At 33.7% G+C, this 18,766-nt stretch overlaps 2 protein-coding genes across 2 annotated transcripts; both read left to right on the top strand.

The window, feature by feature from the left end:
- Positions 1-678: 678 nt before the first annotated feature.
- On the top strand, positions 679-1,720 carry LOC136218096 (protein RKD1-like). Its single transcript, XM_066004852.1, has 4 exons — positions 679-764; positions 840-964; positions 1,033-1,331; positions 1,412-1,720. Exons 1-4 carry the CDS (start codon positions 679-681, stop codon positions 1,718-1,720), a joined length of 819 nt encoding a protein of 272 aa, XP_065860924.1.
- Positions 1,721-13,192: 11,472 nt separating this feature from the next.
- Positions 13,193-16,644, top strand: LOC136232296 (pentatricopeptide repeat-containing protein At3g47530). Its single transcript, XM_066021360.1, has one exon. The coding sequence runs from the start codon at positions 13,413-13,415 to the stop codon at positions 15,237-15,239; it is 1,827 nt and encodes a 608-aa protein (XP_065877432.1). The 5' UTR covers positions 13,193-13,412; the 3' UTR covers positions 15,240-16,644.
- The last annotated feature ends 2,122 nt before the right edge of the window (positions 16,645-18,766 follow it).

Consider the following 18,766-nt stretch of genomic DNA (forward strand, 5'->3'; position numbering starts at 1 on the left):
ACAGCTCCGAAGATTCACTTCACATCTGGCTTCCATGCATCCAACTCATCATTTCATCTTTCTTTTCTTCTTAATACTAAGGATCACAATTAATTATTATTTTAATTCTTTTTGTACAAAAAAAAAAAAAAACCGATAAGGATAGAAATTCTCAATCTTAAAACCAGGATAAACCATTTCTTAGGAAAAAAAAAACAAAGTAAATTTAAAGTTTATCTACTAAAAAAATGTTAATTTCAAATTTTTTACTATTGAAACCAATCCTTGTTAACATAATTTAATTTTTTTATCGATTAAAATGTAACATGATATTAAATTATTAGCTAGCCTAACACATGCATTAAATTATCGGCCCTCATACGCCTATAGTACATTATCTCTTTTTAAATGGAATTATATTTGTAATTTCCAATTGTGGAAACAGAAACAATTGTATGCAATTAATTTTAAGTTAAAGTTTAATCTCACGATTGTAAATATATCATTAAAGCATTAATTAAAGTAAAAACGTTCATGTATATTGGTCAGTTAAGATTATCACGGCGCACACTTTCCCAGAAAATAAATTATTAGTAGATTCATTTAAAGATTCTATATATAATAAGTGCATCTATACTATTCCCCTTGCAAATATCTGCTACGTACTTATCATCACTCTGCAATTTCCCAAACTCAGTAATGGCAAATTCATCATCAGATTGTTTTACTTCTGACTTTCAATTTGTTCAGCAGGATGAAACCCTATTTACCCCCTTCGATTTCAGGTTTATACTTTTTTTCTTTCTCTTTTTTCTGTATTTAGTCCTTTTGATTTATACTTTTTTATTGTATGCATACAGGTATGATTGCCTTCAGCATTATGGAACTTCTTATTTTGATGATAGGCTACTACAAGATAGCTTTGTTGATGCTATTCCATTGGATTGTAGACTTCCTCATGAAGATTTCTCAAGCCTGAGTGAAGGTTGTTTTTTACATTGTTTATATTTCTACTATGAAAAATACAATTTACTAATGTTCAAATTGATGCAGAGGATACACCATGGAGTGAGTTAGGTTCTTTGTTTGAGAAAGAAAGACAGCTGGTAATAAAATCAAGTGAAGAACAAGAACAAGAAAAAGAGGTAAAGAAAGTGAGAGAAGAAAAGGGGATATCAAAAGGCTTATCAAAAGAGACCATTTCGAAATACTTCTACATGCCAATAACACAGGCTGCAAGGGAACTTAATGTGGGTTTAACCCTATTGAAGAAAAGATGCAGAGAGTTGGGAATCAAGAGATGGCCTCACCGGAAGCTAAAGAGCCTTGATACCCTAATTAAAAATGTTCAGGTTTAGTCTACAAATTCTATAGATTGAAATTGTTGTTTTATGTTGAATGTGTGTATAAATTATAGATTGAAATTATGCAGGAGATGAAGAAGGTGGAGGGGGAAGAAAATAAACTAAAAGTGAAGAAAGCCATAGAATCATTGGAGATGGAAAAGAGGCAGCTAGAGGAAGCTCCTGATATGCAGCTAGAGCATACAACCAAGAGGCTGAGACAGTCATGTTTCAAGGCTAATTACAAGAAAAGAAAGAGCATGGGGATGGGGATGGTTGTTCATACTTGTTCTTCCTCTTTTCTTACTCTTCACAGAGAAGATGAAGAAGATGATGATGAGGAGATCAGATCTTTGTTAAGTGATACTAATTCTTATAACAACACTTTGTTATTTTAGATTTTCTTTTGCCCTATCTTTGTATCCTTTTTTTCATTTTTGTTGGATACAGTATATATGCTCTAGTTTCGTGATTTTATGTGGTTGTAATCAGAAACTACAATCTTGTGTAATTAATTTTCCATTGAATAATTATCAGATAATTATCTTTTTATTTTCATATCTAAGGTTAAGGCTGATTTAGAATTTTAGAATTTGTAATGTTTGTTAAATTGAATGTGAATTGTATATTAATGGTTTTTTTGTTTTATATATTGATTCTTAACCGAGTAAACCTTTGTTTGGGAGTTTGGAGGTTAATGGAGGTGAGAGTTAAAGGAGGTAATGGAAAGGGAAGGGAAGTGATGGAAAAGAAAGTTAACAAATAACCTTGTTTGGAAGTTTATAGGATGTAAATGAGGTTAAATGTTTAACTTCGTTTGAGAGTTTAAATTTGGAGGGGAATGAAGGTTAAATTTACTCTGCAGAGACAAGAAATTTTAAACAAGTTTACGTTACTCCCATTAACCCCCAATTTGGAGGTTAGAGTTTGGAGGTTAGAGGAAATAAAGATTTAACCCCATTAACTTCTATTTACTCTCAAAAAATAACTCCCAAACAAGTTAAACTTAATACTTAACCTTCCATTATTTCCATTTACTCCCATTAACCTCCTCCCAAGCAAAGGCTAAGGGTATGTGTAATTTAAATGAGACAAGTATATATGAGTTTCATAAATTGTACTCGTAAGACAGATCCGTTTAATGCAAAAATAAACGAGTAAGGGTTTGAGACCGGCGAGTACCCTACCCTTTGCCTAGTAACAATGAAAATGGAATACTTATCAAATTTAAACTTAATGTTTTTTTAGTAAGTGCAAATTTATTCTATCATTTTCAAGTAAAATCGATTTTAGCCTACGTTTCTGAAACTTTGAAAAAGTTGGGTTCACTAATATTTGAATAATATTTGAATATCACGTCATACTTTCCAACAAGAAGTTTGTCAATAAACTGAAGTAATTTTATACAATTTTATTTGTTATTTACAACTAAATAACATTTTAGACACATGTACAAAAGAAATCGGGGTTAAATGCATCATTGATCATCGAACTTATATGGTTGTCTCAAAATGATCACCCAACAATTTATTTCAATAAAATCATTCAACTTTGAGTTTTATCTCATTTAGGTTAAAAAACATCATAATGATAACATTGATGACATGTCAGCATGAGACAACTCTTCTCTAATAGAAACGACACATGACAGCCACGTCTGTTATTTTTATGGAAAAAAATATTTTTTTTTATAAAAATAACCACATGTGATAGTTAGGTGTCACTTGTCGTTTCAATCAGAAATCTGAGTTGATTCATGCTAATGTGTCACCTATATCATCATTTCAATGCTTTTTAATCAGTAAAATCGCCATAGTGACCTCTAATTGAGATAAAATTCAAAGTTGAGTGATTTTATTGAATAAATTTTAGTTGATTGACCATTTTCACAAGTTTTTTTTTAACTGTGTTAGATCATCTTCAACAACCTCTTAATTTGCTTATTAAGGTAAAATTTGAGAGGGAAGAGTTAAAATTAAGCTCATCAGATCACTAAAAGTCTTTATATCATCTCTGTTAATAGAGATAGAGAGCATCTCTCCACTCTTAGTACCTCATTATTTTATTTTTTATTAATAATTTATTATTGAGGAATGTCACTCATCTCACTATTGGTAAATATAACAAAATCAATAATTTTAATGATAAAATAATAAATAAGGAGTGAATGTGAGGATTGTTATTGGAGATGATATGTCTTAGTCACTGTTAAATCAGCAAGAATCAATTATTTATATTATTTTTAGAAAGTGCACTAAGAGTCTATTGGAGGTTCAAGCCCTTAAAAGTGGTTTTAATATTAGAAGTTTGATTAGTCAAAACCTCTAAAAGTAGTTTAAACCTTTAATTTTACCTTAAACCTCACTTTGCCAAACAGTGTCATAATTGATGTTTGAAATATCCGATTGACAGTTAAATAACAGTCAAACCAGTCTTTTCAAAATTTTGATACCGTATGCTGAAAATTGATTTTGCTTGGAAACGTTAGGGTTAAATTTGGATCATTCCGTATATTAGGATCAAATTTGCACTTCACCGAAAACGTTAGGATCAAATTTAGCCTAGGGGTGTGCAAAAACCGAACCAGAACGAAATAACCGATCGTACCGAAGCAATTCGGTTTTTCGGTCTATTAGGTTCGATTTAATTTTTTATAATAATTTGGTAAATTCGGCCAGTTTGGATTTTAAATCAAAATTATTAAATTAACCAAACCAACCAAACTAAATTTAATTTATTTAGAAATTAGATTGATTAATTATTAGTTAGTATAACTTAATTTTCCTTGATTATAAGTTAACTTTATATTAAACAATTAATAAGTAATAAATTGTTGAAATTATTATCTAATATAAAAGTAATTAACTATAATTTATACTGAATCCAGGAGACTATACGCACGATATAATACACAATCTCCTGGATTCATTTAATTTAATATACACTATAATTTATATTTTAACTATATAATATTTTTTTTGGTGGAAACAGGAAAGGAAAAACAAACAAAGGAAACCTAACCCGGGATCAGCCTGGGAAGGCTGACTCCGATCCTATCTTCTAAAAGAAGAGACGAGAGAAAGGAAGGAGGCTCAGAAAGGGTAGTGACACCCAGCAACCCTGAATGACCAGCCGCCGCCAAGCGATCAGCAACCCGGTTTTGCTCTCTGAAGATGTGGCTGAACTTAATGAACTCAAAGGAGGAGCAAAGTCTTTTAATAGCTCTAATGAGGTTATGGCTATTCCGACAAATAACATGATTGTCTGAAATCATATTGATGGCCTCCATGTTATCAGATTCAACAGATAACATCTTCAAACCCAGATTCTTGGCAAGCTTGATACCAGAGAGAATGCCCCAAAGCTCCGCAGAAAAGGAAGAGCCCAACCCAAGGTTCTGGGTAAACCCAGACAGCCAGGCGCCCCCCATATCTCTAAGAACACCTCCGGCAGCAATCTTCCCATCATTGAGGCAGGAGCCATCCGTATTTAGCTTAACCACCCCTTCTCTCGGCCTGCTCCAACCCAGAAGGTGAACAGCTTTATTCCGGGTCGAGCAAGCAAGGGAATCCCCTTTGAAACTCTCATTAATAACAGAGAGTTTTTTCGAGAAGAACTCCACCATGTTAGGTATATAAACCGTTTTATTACCAAAAATCTCCTCATTCCTCCATTTCCAAATTTGGTGACAGATGATAGCAAAGAAAATGTCACCATGCTCCATGTTAGCCAGTAAATTCCCACTCACACCCTCAGAGAACCAGTTATGCTCTAAGTGGGCAAGGAAGGAGGGAAGAATATGGTGTGGGAGGATTTTTTTCTACACCTCTTTACTCTTAGAACAGTCCCTAAGAGCATGGCACAAGGTTTCAATATGACTTCTGCATCTACTGCAAGCTCCTGAAGCCACCAAATGCCTTCTGTGCCTATCCGAGTTAGTAAGCAACCTGTCCTTAACCCCCAGCCACAGGAAGTCCTAATACGGTAAGGGACTCTAAGGGCCCAAATGGATTTCCAAGTATCAGAGAGAGGGTCAGACCTGGTGGGAGAAAAGGCTTCAAAGGCCGATTTGCAGGAATAAATACCATTGTTAGTAAGGGCCCAGCAATGCCTATCCTTGTCCTCCTCTTGATTACTAATCTTCACCCCCCTAATCCTAAGGAGAGTATCCAGGTTAAAGAAGGTCTCAAACTTGGACCAAATCCAGTTCCCCTCAGAGTCCACCACATCGGTAATCCTCCAATTACAGACATTAATAGGCGGAGGGGATCTACACACATCTAATAACGGTTTATCACCTAACCAGGTATCATTCCAGAAACTGATTGAATTGCCATTACCCACCTCCAGGCCAACCCCCAAGCAGAATTCTGCAAACACATCACTAAGCCCTTTCCAGAGGAAAGAACAATTGACAACTCTCTCCTTAGGGCCCCCAAAGATTTTGTCTTTACGGTACTTGCCACAGAGAAGACGAACCCAGAGAGAGATAAGACTTTGTTATTATCCTTCGCTTGTCTTATCCCAAGACCCCCCAACATTTTCGGCTGGCAGACCTCCTTCCAAGGGACAAGGTGAATCTTCTTCCCCTCCCCAGACTCTCCCCAAAGGAACCGCCGGTTAATCTTATCAAGCTCCTCAAGAACCGGCTCCGGCAATCTGCATGATATGATTAGGAGCAGCGCAGTTGACCGACTGAATAAGGGTAAGACGGCCTGCCAGGGAAAGAGAATTGGCTTTCCAACTAGCACACATCCCATTAGCTTTATCCAGAGTCTCCTTAAACGAGGCTTTGGAGACTTTGTCACTATGGTGAGGGACCCCAAGGTACTTACCTAAAGAGTGGGTAAGAGGAATACCAGAAATATCACTAAGCTTTTTACAAACTCCTTTATCCATATTTTTAGAACAAAGCATTCTAGATTTTTGGATGTTAATCTTTTGGCCATAAGCAGCACAGAAGCAATTAAGGATATCCATAACCACTCCAACTTGCTCCTCATTCCCTTCCACAAAAATCATCACATCGTCAGCGAAGAACAAATGGGTAATAGGAGGGCAAAACTTGTTGATGGACACAGGGTGGAGGCTCGCTTTACTCACAGCTTCTTGGATCAGGTGAGACAACCTCTCCATAGCAATGACAAAAAGGAAGGGGCTCATAGGATCCCCTTGACGGATACCCCTGGAGGGAGAAAACTCATCAGACATATCCCCATTGATCAGGATCTGAAAGATAGGAGAAGAGATACAGTCCTCGATCAATCTTCTCCAGCTATCCGGGATACCAACTTTCTTCAAACTATCCAGAAGAAAACTCCAGTTTAATCGGTCATAAGCTTTCTCCAGATCCAGTTTGAGAGCCACAATCCCTTTCTTACCCTTCTTCATCTTCATGGAGTGAACCATCTCCTGTGCAATGACCATATTATCCATCATTTGCCTGTCAGGAACAAAACTGCCTTGATTCTGGCTGATAATCTCAGGAAGAATACGCCAGAGTCTATTAGCCACAATTTTAGTTATAGCTTTGTACAACACATTGCAAAGGCTAATCGGCCTCATTTGTAAAAAGGAGGAAGGTTTATCCACTTTAGGGATGAGAACTAGGAGGATTTGTTAACCAGCCTAATATCATTGGACCCGCCAAAAACACCTTTAACAAAACTGTAAATGCCTTCTTTCACAGTTTCCCAGTGTTTATGGTAAAAGCAAGCAGGAATACCATCGATCCCCGGGGCCTTGGTCGCTCCAATGCTAGAGAAGGCCAGATCAATTTCCTTCTGGTCAATAGGATGGAAAGCGTCCTTAATAGTATCCTCCTCCAACCTAGGAAAAGACGTACCAGAAATAGCTTTATCCAGATCCACCACATCTTCTTTAAAAAGGTCTTTATAGAAGTCCAGGGCCAGGCGATGAATATCTTCATCCTCATAGACCCAATCACCATTGGAATCCTTAATGGCTTCGATACGATTCCTCTGCCTCCTAATAATAGTATAAAGGTGGAAAAACCTGGTGTTCCGGTCCCCATCCTTAATCCAAGCCTTTCGAGATTTCTGGAACCAAAGAAGCTCTTCCTGTCTAAGCATAGCTTCTAATTCGTTTTGGAGAGATCTAAGATGACAGTTCAGACTGTGGTCAAAGCGGGTCTCCAAACTGCGTTGAATGCCTTCAATTCTTCTCAAAAGTTTATCTTTCCTTCTGACAATGTGGCCAAAGATGTTTTTATTCCATCCCACTACATTTTTCCTAAACCCCTCAACGGCAAGGAGAACATTAGCATGAGGTTGCCAATTGTTTTTAACAAAATTTTTGAACTCAGGATGGGACTCCCAGGCAACCAGATACCTAAAAGGTCTATTTCCTTTAGGCCGATGACATTTCACTAGTTTAATGAGGATAGGACAATGGTCAGAATGACGGAACAGGAGATTCAGCACGTTAGCCTCGAGGAAACCATAAATCGCAGCCACATTCGCGTAAACTTTGTCCAATCTAACAAACACGCTATTCCTTTTCCAAGTAAACTTATGACCAGCGGCACCCAGGTCAGACAGCCCACATAAATCCATATTCTGCTTGTGATTGAGACACCGATTAACATAATGATTACCCCCTCCTCTCTGATCACTCATAAGGGCAATATCGTTGAAGTCCCCAGCCACCATCCAAGCATCCACCATGCTAGTACTAATGGAATACAGAATCTCCCACAGCCTCTTACGGTTAGCAAAAACAGGATCAGCATAAACAAAGGTGACAAAGATAGGTTTATTACCAGGGTAGCAAACCTTACTATGAATGAATTGTTTATCCATACTGATAATATCAATTTTAACACGACCTGGCTTCCAAAAAAGCTAGATCCCTCCAGCCCGACCAGTAGCTTCAGATCTGACACAACTCCAGTTCTTAAACTTTTTAACCACCTCATCTGCTTTAGCACCACTAACCTTGGTTTCAAGAAGAGCAAAGCAAGAGGGGTTAAACTGTTTAATAAGATCATTCACATGGATGCGGGTAGCTTTGCTAGCCGCACCTCTAACATTCCAAACAAAAAAGTCCATCAGATCGGAAGACTACAAACCCCAGGCACACACCCTAGATTAGGTATTTATTCGGGACTTCTGAGAGCCTTGACGAGGTACCAGCAGGTCCCCTTTTATCCCAAGAATCCAAAGACTTTTGGTTCTTTTTAGGGTTAACCTTGGGTTTCTTCAAATTTAACTTATTGATTCCCATAGATTTTCCAATTGGGCCCTCAACCAAAGTTTTTGAATTACTAACCTCATTAGACCTCCCAATTCCTGTTGAGCCAGTGATTTGGGAGCTTCCATTGGCAACAGCTTTGGAGACGAAAAGAGGATTGACAGATTCACCTAGTATGGTGGCTGGCTCGGCGGATTCAAGGCCTGACATACTTAACTCCATATGATCATTCGATAATGTAATATTAACCTTACATAAAAATAATTGTTAATGCGATTTTTTAATGTAAGGAAACCGAATAACCGAACCGAACTAACTGAAATAATTCGGTTCGCTTATTTATTATTATTCGGTTAGGTTCAGTTTTTTTTAGGCTATTTGGTTTTCGGTTATTTCGGTTCAATTTTCAAACCGAAACGACCGATGAACACCCCTAATTCAGTCTTTAGTGAAAAAAAATATTTGTTTTAATTATTATAAACGAGTAAGCGGTTTTGTGACAATAATTTTGTAGTTATTGTTAAGAGTTACAATTCTACTTAAGGGCATGTTTGGTTCAACAGTTAGCTAATAGCTTGATATTGCAGTTAGTTGTTAGCTGTTTATTATTAGTTGATTGATTTGGTAAAATTGTAATTAGTGGTTGCTATTAGTACGTAAAATGTCTAGGGTAAATAATTTCTTAATCCCTATATTTTTACCTAACACACTCTTTAGTCATCGTATTTTAATAATACGCTGTTTAATCCTTAATGTTTGTTCTATTCAACAATTTAGTCTCTTAAAGAGGGGCTAAACTATTTAATAATTCAAATATTTGAGGGACTAAAATGTTAAATAGAATAAAAATTAAAGACTAAACAATGTAGTATTAAAGTACATGGACTAAATAGCATGGTAGGTAAAAATATAGGAACTAATAAATTATTTACCCAAATATCTAATATGGACATGTTTTAAATTAATTAATAAATAAATTATAAAAATAAAAATTATAATACATAAATGAATAAAAATAATCTAAATAAAAAAATAATTGTTTATTGAACGAAGTAAAACCTTGTTCTTTTGGCAATAATATTATAGAGGCAAGAATGACATTAAAAGAGAAATGTGTTTTGTATAAATAAAAATGCACTGTTTGATAAATAGAGTTTACTTGTTAGCTGATTACATTATCTGTTAACTAATTACTTTTTTATTTAGCTGATTTGATTGACTGTTTATCTAAACATATTTGGTAAAACTCAGCTGATTGCTAATAAAATGACACATAAGAAAATTGATATGTTATTACTAATTTTTTTTAAATAATTCATATTCTTAATCATCTTCTAAAAACATGTCATACACACACTACAAGAAAACAAATTTTTTGTGGGGAAATTTTTCCCCACAAAAGATCAAATTTTCGCCATTAAAGGCTTTTTGTGGCGAAAAATATTTCGCCACATCGTCACCAGCGTTAGAGCGTCATTAAAGGTAAGTTTGGTGAAAACAAATTTCGCCACAAAAGCTATTATTATTTGTGGCGAAAGATGTTTTCGCCACAAATGATAATAGTTTTGTGGCGAAATTAACCACCACTATTATGTACGAAGTCGCCATAAATTTTATTATTTTGTGGCTGTATACAATGGCCCTGTTTGGTAAAGAGCGTTTTGGGATAAAAAGAGCGGTTTTGACCAACTTTAGAGGTTTGACCACTAAAACCGCTAGTTGGAGTGTTTGGTGGAGAGATGTTTGGGAGAGAGTTTTTGGATGAAAACGCTAATTTAGAAAAAGCTCTTAAAATGAGCCTTTTCAATTAGCGTTTTGCAATATTAAAATTAATGGACTTCTTTAACCCTAATAGATAGACTCCCTCTTCTCCTACGCCAAAATTAATGCCTTTATTCGTCTTTTTGCACAAACCGTTATTATCAATCAGCTAATTTAGGTCTTTATAATACATGTATTTAGGTTTTTACTAGTAAAAGTGAGATCTTCATTTATAATCCTAAATATTGGATCAAGAAATTTAGTTTGGATATTATATTATATATTTTCTAATATATACCAATTAGTACAAAATTATACCAATTTGGTCATTCACCGTTAGATCTAGATCGATTGAAATCATAGGGTGAAGATTCAAAGCATCCTATGACTTATATTTAATCAGCCTACATTTAACGGTAAATGACCACATTCATTTGGTTATTAGGGTCCATGTGAATATTACTACAGTAATGTTCACACGGACCTTGATAACCAAATGAAATTTGGTCATTCAATGTTAGATTCCAATTCAGTTAAAGCAATTAGCAGTTTTTTCATCTCATTTTCATCATTTACTTTTTTTTTTTTTATAGAAATGAAGAATAAGAGGGAGTTTAATGTAATTAATTAATACAATTAATAAAGAAGAAAGTTTCAATTTGAGAAAGATGAAAGGACTAAGTAGAGAAGATAAAATGATGAAATAAAAGAGAATTGATTATTTGATTTATTTTTTAATTTTAGTAATTATCAATTAATATATGAGAAGGTTTCAAATTGAGAAAAGTGAAAGGATTTCGTAGAGAAGATAAAACAATGAAATGAATGTCAATTTATTGTCTGATTTTTTCTTTTACTTTTAATAATTATAAAATATAAATTTTTATCTATATATTTTAACATGTCATTATTTTTTGATGAGTTGTTATGTGTTTCAGCTTTTAGGTAGAAGTATATAGATATATAGTAATTTTATAAATTAAATAATGAAAATATTGTTTAGCATTACTAATTAAGGTTGACTTGAGTGGTTAAGGACATCAGGTCGTTTAATCTAGATTTCGAGTTTGAGTTTTAGCATACGCAAAAAAAACTTTAAAGATAATCCACCTAAGGAGTGCTTGATGAACCGAGAAATTAGACAAACTATATAAAAAAAATGTTTAGTATTAATTTTTTTTATATTTAGATAAATATCATAAAATAATTTTTTTCATCTTCTCAATATTAATAAAGTTCAATTAGTATTTAGATTTAAATATATACAAATAAAATTGAAAAATCTGAAAAATTATATAATTTATAAATATGATAAAATATTAATAAAAAATAATAATTATTTAGTTTAAAAAGTATATCTCCTTTTCAATTTGTATATACATTGAATTTTAATAAAAAAAATTATTTGTATCATATTTTATTAATTTAATATCTCAAAATATAATGAATTGGTATTAAAAAATATTAGTATTAGTATAATTTTTATTAATATTGTAGTAAATTATAAAGTTAAATTTGATTAGAAATATAATTTTCATATGATTTTTTGAACTCAGTTTGATTTTCTATTTTTTCCGATTTTTTTCATGAGTCCGGTTTTGATAATGATGATCAAAATCATCTTAACTCAAAGGCCTAATACATAAATAACCCTCTAAACTTGTTCAAATGTTGCAACTGCCCCCTCAAACTTTCAATTGTAACAACTTACCCCTTAAACTTGTCCAATTGTAAAACACAACCTCAAATTTCTGATATGGACTGCAATTGAAGAAACACGTGAAATACAAATTCTGCAACGCTCGTGGAGTATGATAATCAGATCTTTGGCGTGATACGAATCCGGAGAAACTTTTTTACGGTTGCTTCAAATACGGGGTAAAAAAATTCCCAATTTGGGGTTATGTTTTACAATTGGACAAGTTTAAGGGGTAAGTTGTTACAATTGAAAGTTGAGGGGGGCAGTTCCAACATTTGAACAAATTCATGGGGTTATTTGTGTATTAGACGTAACTCAAATAGGATACCAATCAAACTAATGGAAAAAGTTAGAATTCAATTAGAATTAGCAATCACAAAACACTAACTAAATGAAAGCGACATGGTGAGGTTTTTTTTTTTTTTGAAATCGACATGGTGAGGTTCTTAATCTATAAATTTACAGAAAGATATTTATATAGAAAAAAAAATGTAATTAATTTATTAGGTGCTATATTTTGACACAACATACTATTTAGTCTTTATATTTTTAAAAACACACGGTAAGGTTCCTAACATTTTTCTCGATGAACTGTTTAGTCCTTCTGTCTGTTAGATTTTTTTACCGTTTATGAATTTGTTAGTGACCAGATTACCATTTGCTATTTATCAGTCAAAAGCAATTCACACCTCTATTTATTTCTTTCACAACTCGCGCTCATAATTTAGAAGAAGAAGCTATTTATATGGAGAACAAGCAAAAGAACACAGACCAAATGCTTACGAATCTGAACGATTAAGAAGAAAATCAAGAAAAAGAACACTCAAAGTTGATTTCAGATGCAGTAGAGTCTAAAGGAAATGAAAATAAAGGAAAAGAAGAACGCAGAGATGAGAAACAATGATGATAATAGTCTTAGTATTTGATTTTGTGGTAAAGGGTAGTTAAGATATTACATTTTTATTTTAAATAAATTTTAATTTAAATTTAAATTGACTAACATAATCTTCATAAGAGTCTAACGGCATAGACTAAACAAGTTATAAAAAAAATGTTAGTAACTAAACAGTTTATCGAAAAAAAGATTAGAAACCTTATCCTATATTTAAAATATAGATACTGTTTAGTAGTATGTTTTATTAAAATATAGGACCCTGAAAAAAATGCTAAAGCTCCCTAAGTGAAATAAAATAAAAAAAATAAAAAAACCGAAATAATCTCGGTTGCAGTTGGACCCGTGGGTCCCGAGTTGACTCGGGTTATTTTATTTTCGAATTTTTGAACTCAGGCGGAAGACATAACCAGTTTCCGATTAATAAATACATTTGCCGTCACTTTTGCAGCTACAAGTCATTGGAAATATGAGAGCTCTCAAGTGGTAAGCTGATTTCTTACTGCCAAAAATTGGAGTGAACGCAATGATTCAATTAAAAAATCCGTTGAAATTGAACTCTTCTTCTTCTTTCACTCAATTTCATAAGCATCACCTCACAAACCAAACAGAAAAATCTTTCTCCGCCCACTTGATTTCCCTCATTAAATCATGCACTCATAAATCCTATTTGCTCCAAATACATGCCCAACTTCTTCGATCCTCTCTCCTTCAACAACCTGCCATCTCTTTCCCTTTCTTGTCCCGTGCAGCACTATCTCCAGTCCACGATATCATCTATTCCCGCCTAATTTTCTCTCAAATCCTTAACCCTTCTCCATTTCACTACAACACCATGATTAGAGCTTACTCCAACACCAATTCACCTATTCAAGGCTTCTATATGTTCCAACAAATGAGATTCAGGGGTTTACCTGCTGACCCTATATCTTTGTCCTCTCTTATCAAGTGTTTTATCAAACTTTGCTCTTTAGTGGGTGCTCTGCAAATTCACGCTCGTATTTTAAGAGATGGTCATCAATTAGATTGTTTATTACTTACTAATTTGATGGATTTATATTCTCTTTGCAAGAGAGGCAATGAAGCCTGCAAAGTGTTTGATGAAATACCTCAAAGGGATACTGTTGCTTGGAATGTGTTGATTTCTTGTTTAATTCGTAATCATAGAACCAGGGATGTTTTGGGTGTATTCGATGGTATGGTTACTGGTGATTTTGGATGTAAACCAGATGATGTTACCTGCTTGCTTTTGGTTCAGGCTTGTGCAAACTTGGGAGCTATTGAATTTGGTGAAAAGGTTCATGCTTACATTCAGGAATATGGATATAATGGTGCAATGAATCTGTGCAATTCTCTTATAGCAATGTATTCACGGTGTGGGGGTTTGGACAAGGCTTATGGTGTGTTTAAGAATATGCAGCATAAAAATGTGGTTACATGGAGTGCAATGATTTCTGGTTTTGCTATGAATGGGCATGGGAGAGAAGCCATTGAAGCATTTGGACAGATGCAGAGAAATGGTGTTTTGCCTGATGATCAAACTTTTACTGGAGTTCTTTCTGCTTGTAGTCATTGTGGGTTGATTGACGAGGGAACGATGCTTTTCAATAAAATGATCCAGGAGTTTGGAATGACTCCTAATGTTCATCACTATGGGTGTATGGTTGATCTCTTAGGTCGTGCTGGTAAGCTCGACCAAGCTTATGAGCTTATAATGTCAATGAAGGTCCATCCTGATTCTACAATGTGGAGGACCTTGCTAGGGGCTTGTAGAATTCATCACCATCTTACCCTTGGAGAACGTGTTATTTCGCATTTGATTGAACTTAAGGCTCAGGAGGCTGGGGATTATGTTTTATTGTTGAATATATATTCCTCAGTTGGTGATTGGGAGAAGGTTATAGAACTGAGAAAGTTTATGCAGGAGAAAGGAATTCAAACTACTCCGGGATGTAGTTCAATTGAATTGAAAGGTGAGGTTCATGAGTTTGTTGTGGATGATGTTTCTCATCCATTAAAAGATGAGATTTATGAAAAGCTGGGTGAGATTAATAAGCAGCTCAGAATTGCTGGTTATGTTGCTGAAATAACATCTGAACTACATAATTTAGGCGATGAAGAGAAAAGACATGTGCTTTCTTATCATAGTGAGAAGTTGGCTATTGCTTTTGGAGTTCTTGTGACTCCACCTGGTACAACAATCAGAATAGCAAAGAACATTCGAACATGTGTTGATTGCCACAACTTTGCTAAGATTGTTTCAGGGGTTTATAATAGAAAAGTAATCATAAGAGATCGAAGTCGGTTTCATCATTTCTTTGAAGGATGTTGTTCCTGTAACGATTACTGGTAATGCTGCTTTTAGGAATTACTTGTGGCAATATCAGAGGCTGGAGGGGATGAAAATGCATTGACAAGAAGGTGATGTTGCTGCATTCCTTCTAAGCAAAAGGCTGCTGTCAAGATAGACATTTGTCTTGAGCGAGTATTCCATTTGCAGATCACAAGGTCTAAAAGGGGAAAAAACAAGAAGCTTAGCAGCTTCTTCACCTTGAGGACTTAACAGCTGGTGTGGAAATCCTGAAGCTAATGCAATGGAAATGATTAGAAGGAAATCTGAGGCAATTGATAGCTGAAAGCAGAGAAGAAAGCCCTCAAAACAGGACATAGATGAAGAAGAGTCAAGGGATGCACAGGTCTCTCTCCTACCTTATTCTATTTCTAGGATAAGCTCATGCTTGCAATCTTCTTGAAAGATGTTTAAATCCCTTGTAATCTAAACCTGGTGTTTAAGATGCGTTTCTTCGTTTTCTTTTTCATTTGGTTGGAGGAGTATGTCTGTTTTTTCAGCTTGCCATAAGATCAGTGGACTACCATAGATCAGTTTACTTTGAGTTAATGTTAACTTGAAAAAACCCTAACCCTAAACCTGCTGTTGAAGTTTAACCGGAGTCGAACCGAAAGTTGACCCGACCCGTTCCTCAACTGGATTTTTAGACTGACCCGAAATGAAATGTATTGGACCCAATTTGTAATGGGCTTCAACCCAATAAAAATAACGTGTTTTTGAATGACCGTCACTTAAAAAGAATGGATACCGCTAGATTGGATGTGGACTTTGACCCTACTTTCGGGAGATACGGAGGAGTTGCTTTCAGATTTAAAGCGAGGAAAAAGAATCTCCACCAAATATGTTTTTTTCCTGTAAAGATTAAGAAAACGGGTTAGATTTGTTTTCAAATATGTAAAAAATAAGGGTAATTAATTTATTAGTCCATATATTTTGACAAAACACACTGTTTAGTCCCTGTATTTTCAAAAACACACGGTAAAGTCCCTAACATTTTTCTCGGTGAACTGTTTAGTCCCTAACATTAGACTCTCATGAAGATTCTGTTAGTCAATTTGGATTTGCGTTCTCATTTTCCTTTATTTTCCTTTCCTTTAAACTCTAATGCATCTGAAATCAACTTTGAGTGTTCTTCTTCTTGATTTTCTTCTTAATCGTTCAAATTCGTAAGCATTGGGTCTGTTCTTTTTCTTGTTTTCCACACAAATAGCTTCTTCTTCTAAATTGTATTTCCTCTTCTGAAGTTTGAAGGTAAATAGTAAATGGTAATTTACTCATTTCCGAAGTCATAAATGGTAAAAAATCTAACAAACGGACGGAAGGACTAAACAGTTCACTAAGAAAAAGGTTAGGGACCTTACCATGTGTTTTTGAAAATACAGGGACTAAACAGTATGTTTTGTCAAAATATAGGGACTAATAAATTAATTACCCAAAAAATAATTGTATTATTATTGTTGATATCAATAAAATTTCTTATTTTTCTCTTTTTTTTTATCAAATATTATTTATTTCTGTTTAATAGTTCTATAATTATATATATAAAGCCATATTGTAAATTATGTAAAAGGACCTAAATCATTAGGAAAATAAAAAATAATAGGTGTTCGAATAATTAATATATGTAAAATAGCTTCCCTAGGCTAATTCCTGGGTAGTTTGTTGTTGTTCGTTTTTCTTTTCCTTTTCTACCAAAAAAAATATGTGCGTAAAAATAATTAGTAAGGAAAATAATAATATTTATATATGAATAAAAATAATTAGTAAATATATAAAAATAGGAAAATTATAATATTTATATATGATTAAAATCAATTAGTGACAATAATTAACAAAAATAAATAATAATACGAAAATGATTAATACAACGAAACGGAAAATAAGCGATCACATTTATATAGACTGATGTGAGAGCAGGGGAGTAGAAGGGTGTACAAGGAGTTCTCCCGCACAGGGCCCCAAATTTAAGAGGGTCTAGTTTTTTTATTATACAAATCTAAATAAATTATTATTATTAATTATTATGTGAAAAATTAAGTGAATGTTAACGTATCCAGAAAATTAACGCTCTAAGAGTCTTAAGAGGCCCAGTTTTTATTAATATTATTATACAATATCTAATTTAATTATTTTTATTATATTTAGTACGTTAAAAATCAAGTTAAAAGTATTTTGGTGTTTCATTTTGTATAAACGTTATTAGTATATGAAAGTATTAATTTTTTTAATAAATAAGACCTATTTTTTTTATTTAGCACAGGGCCCAAAAAATGCTTAAGACGACCCTGTGTGAGAGTAACCGGTAAACTGTACGAAAATAACTACCAGATCCAAAGAAACGTTTTATATTCTTTTTTTTTTAACAGATTGACATTCTGGTAGTATATACAGATAGATTGAAAATAGAAAAATAGGGAAAATAGAGAAAAATATGTAAAAGATAAAAATTGAAAAAAAGAGGGAAAAAGAGAAAAATATATAAAAAAACGAAAACCATTAAAATGGAGAAAATTAAGAAAAACGCAGAAAAGTAAATAACAAATAGTGAGACCGACAAATAATACTGAATTATTAAGGGATCAGAAACAAAAATTATTTTCATATTGGTGTTATACCACACTTAAAACTAGGATAAACTACATACCTTGATAAGGGTTTAAAATATAATTTATCGATTATCTATTAATATAAGTTTTCACTAAATGAAAAGATATTAAATTCTTACCATTCGACCAATCTTCATTAGCACATTTTAAGGGGTTAGTTTTCTTTTCTAACACCTTTTGAAAAACTCACCAAAACTAACACATTTCATTAACTAAATTCCAACCTTGCCCTCCTCCCTAACCTTTTATAACGTTGTCTTTCCCCCCATTTTCCTCTTTTTTTCTCGTGCTCTCTCTCTCTCTCTAAAGAACAAATCAATTTACAGACAACGATCTACAATCTATCCAACCCACGGTTTGTGCTTCAAGATTTTGTACACAATCATGTAAGTTTTTCATTTATTTACAATATTTAAAGCTTCGTCGTATTCATGGTTAAGATGTAGCATTTTGATTCTCTAAAACCCAATGTATATTGTTGCTGTTGTGTTGCCTTTTCATGTTATTCCTGTTTGTTCGAATCCCTAAAAACAGTGACATTGTTGTAAGAAGATGCATTTGGTTTGGAACTTCACCCTGCGATTTTTTCCAGAAATGGTCGATATCCGTCGATATAGTATGAATATCGACAGACATATCGGCGTCGATAGCTGATGAATATCGACGTATATCGACCTCGGTTAAATGTGATTTTCCATTCTAAATCATAATATTCAAACACAAAACACATAAAACATGGATAAGAACAATATTTTTATATTATAATAAAGAAAAAAAATACATAAAACATAAAAAAACGAACAAAAACACAATAAAACATAAGAGACAAACACAAAACACATAAACAAAAGAGAAACAAACACAAAACACATAATAACAAAAGCACATAAACTAAACATTCAGATACTCAGGCCCCAAAAGGGC

The sequence above is a fragment of the Euphorbia lathyris genome, chromosome 1 (genome assembly GCF_963576675.1).
Source record: "Euphorbia lathyris chromosome 1, ddEupLath1.1, whole genome shotgun sequence".
In the NCBI taxonomy this organism is placed as follows: Eukaryota; Viridiplantae; Streptophyta; class Magnoliopsida; order Malpighiales; family Euphorbiaceae; genus Euphorbia; species Euphorbia lathyris.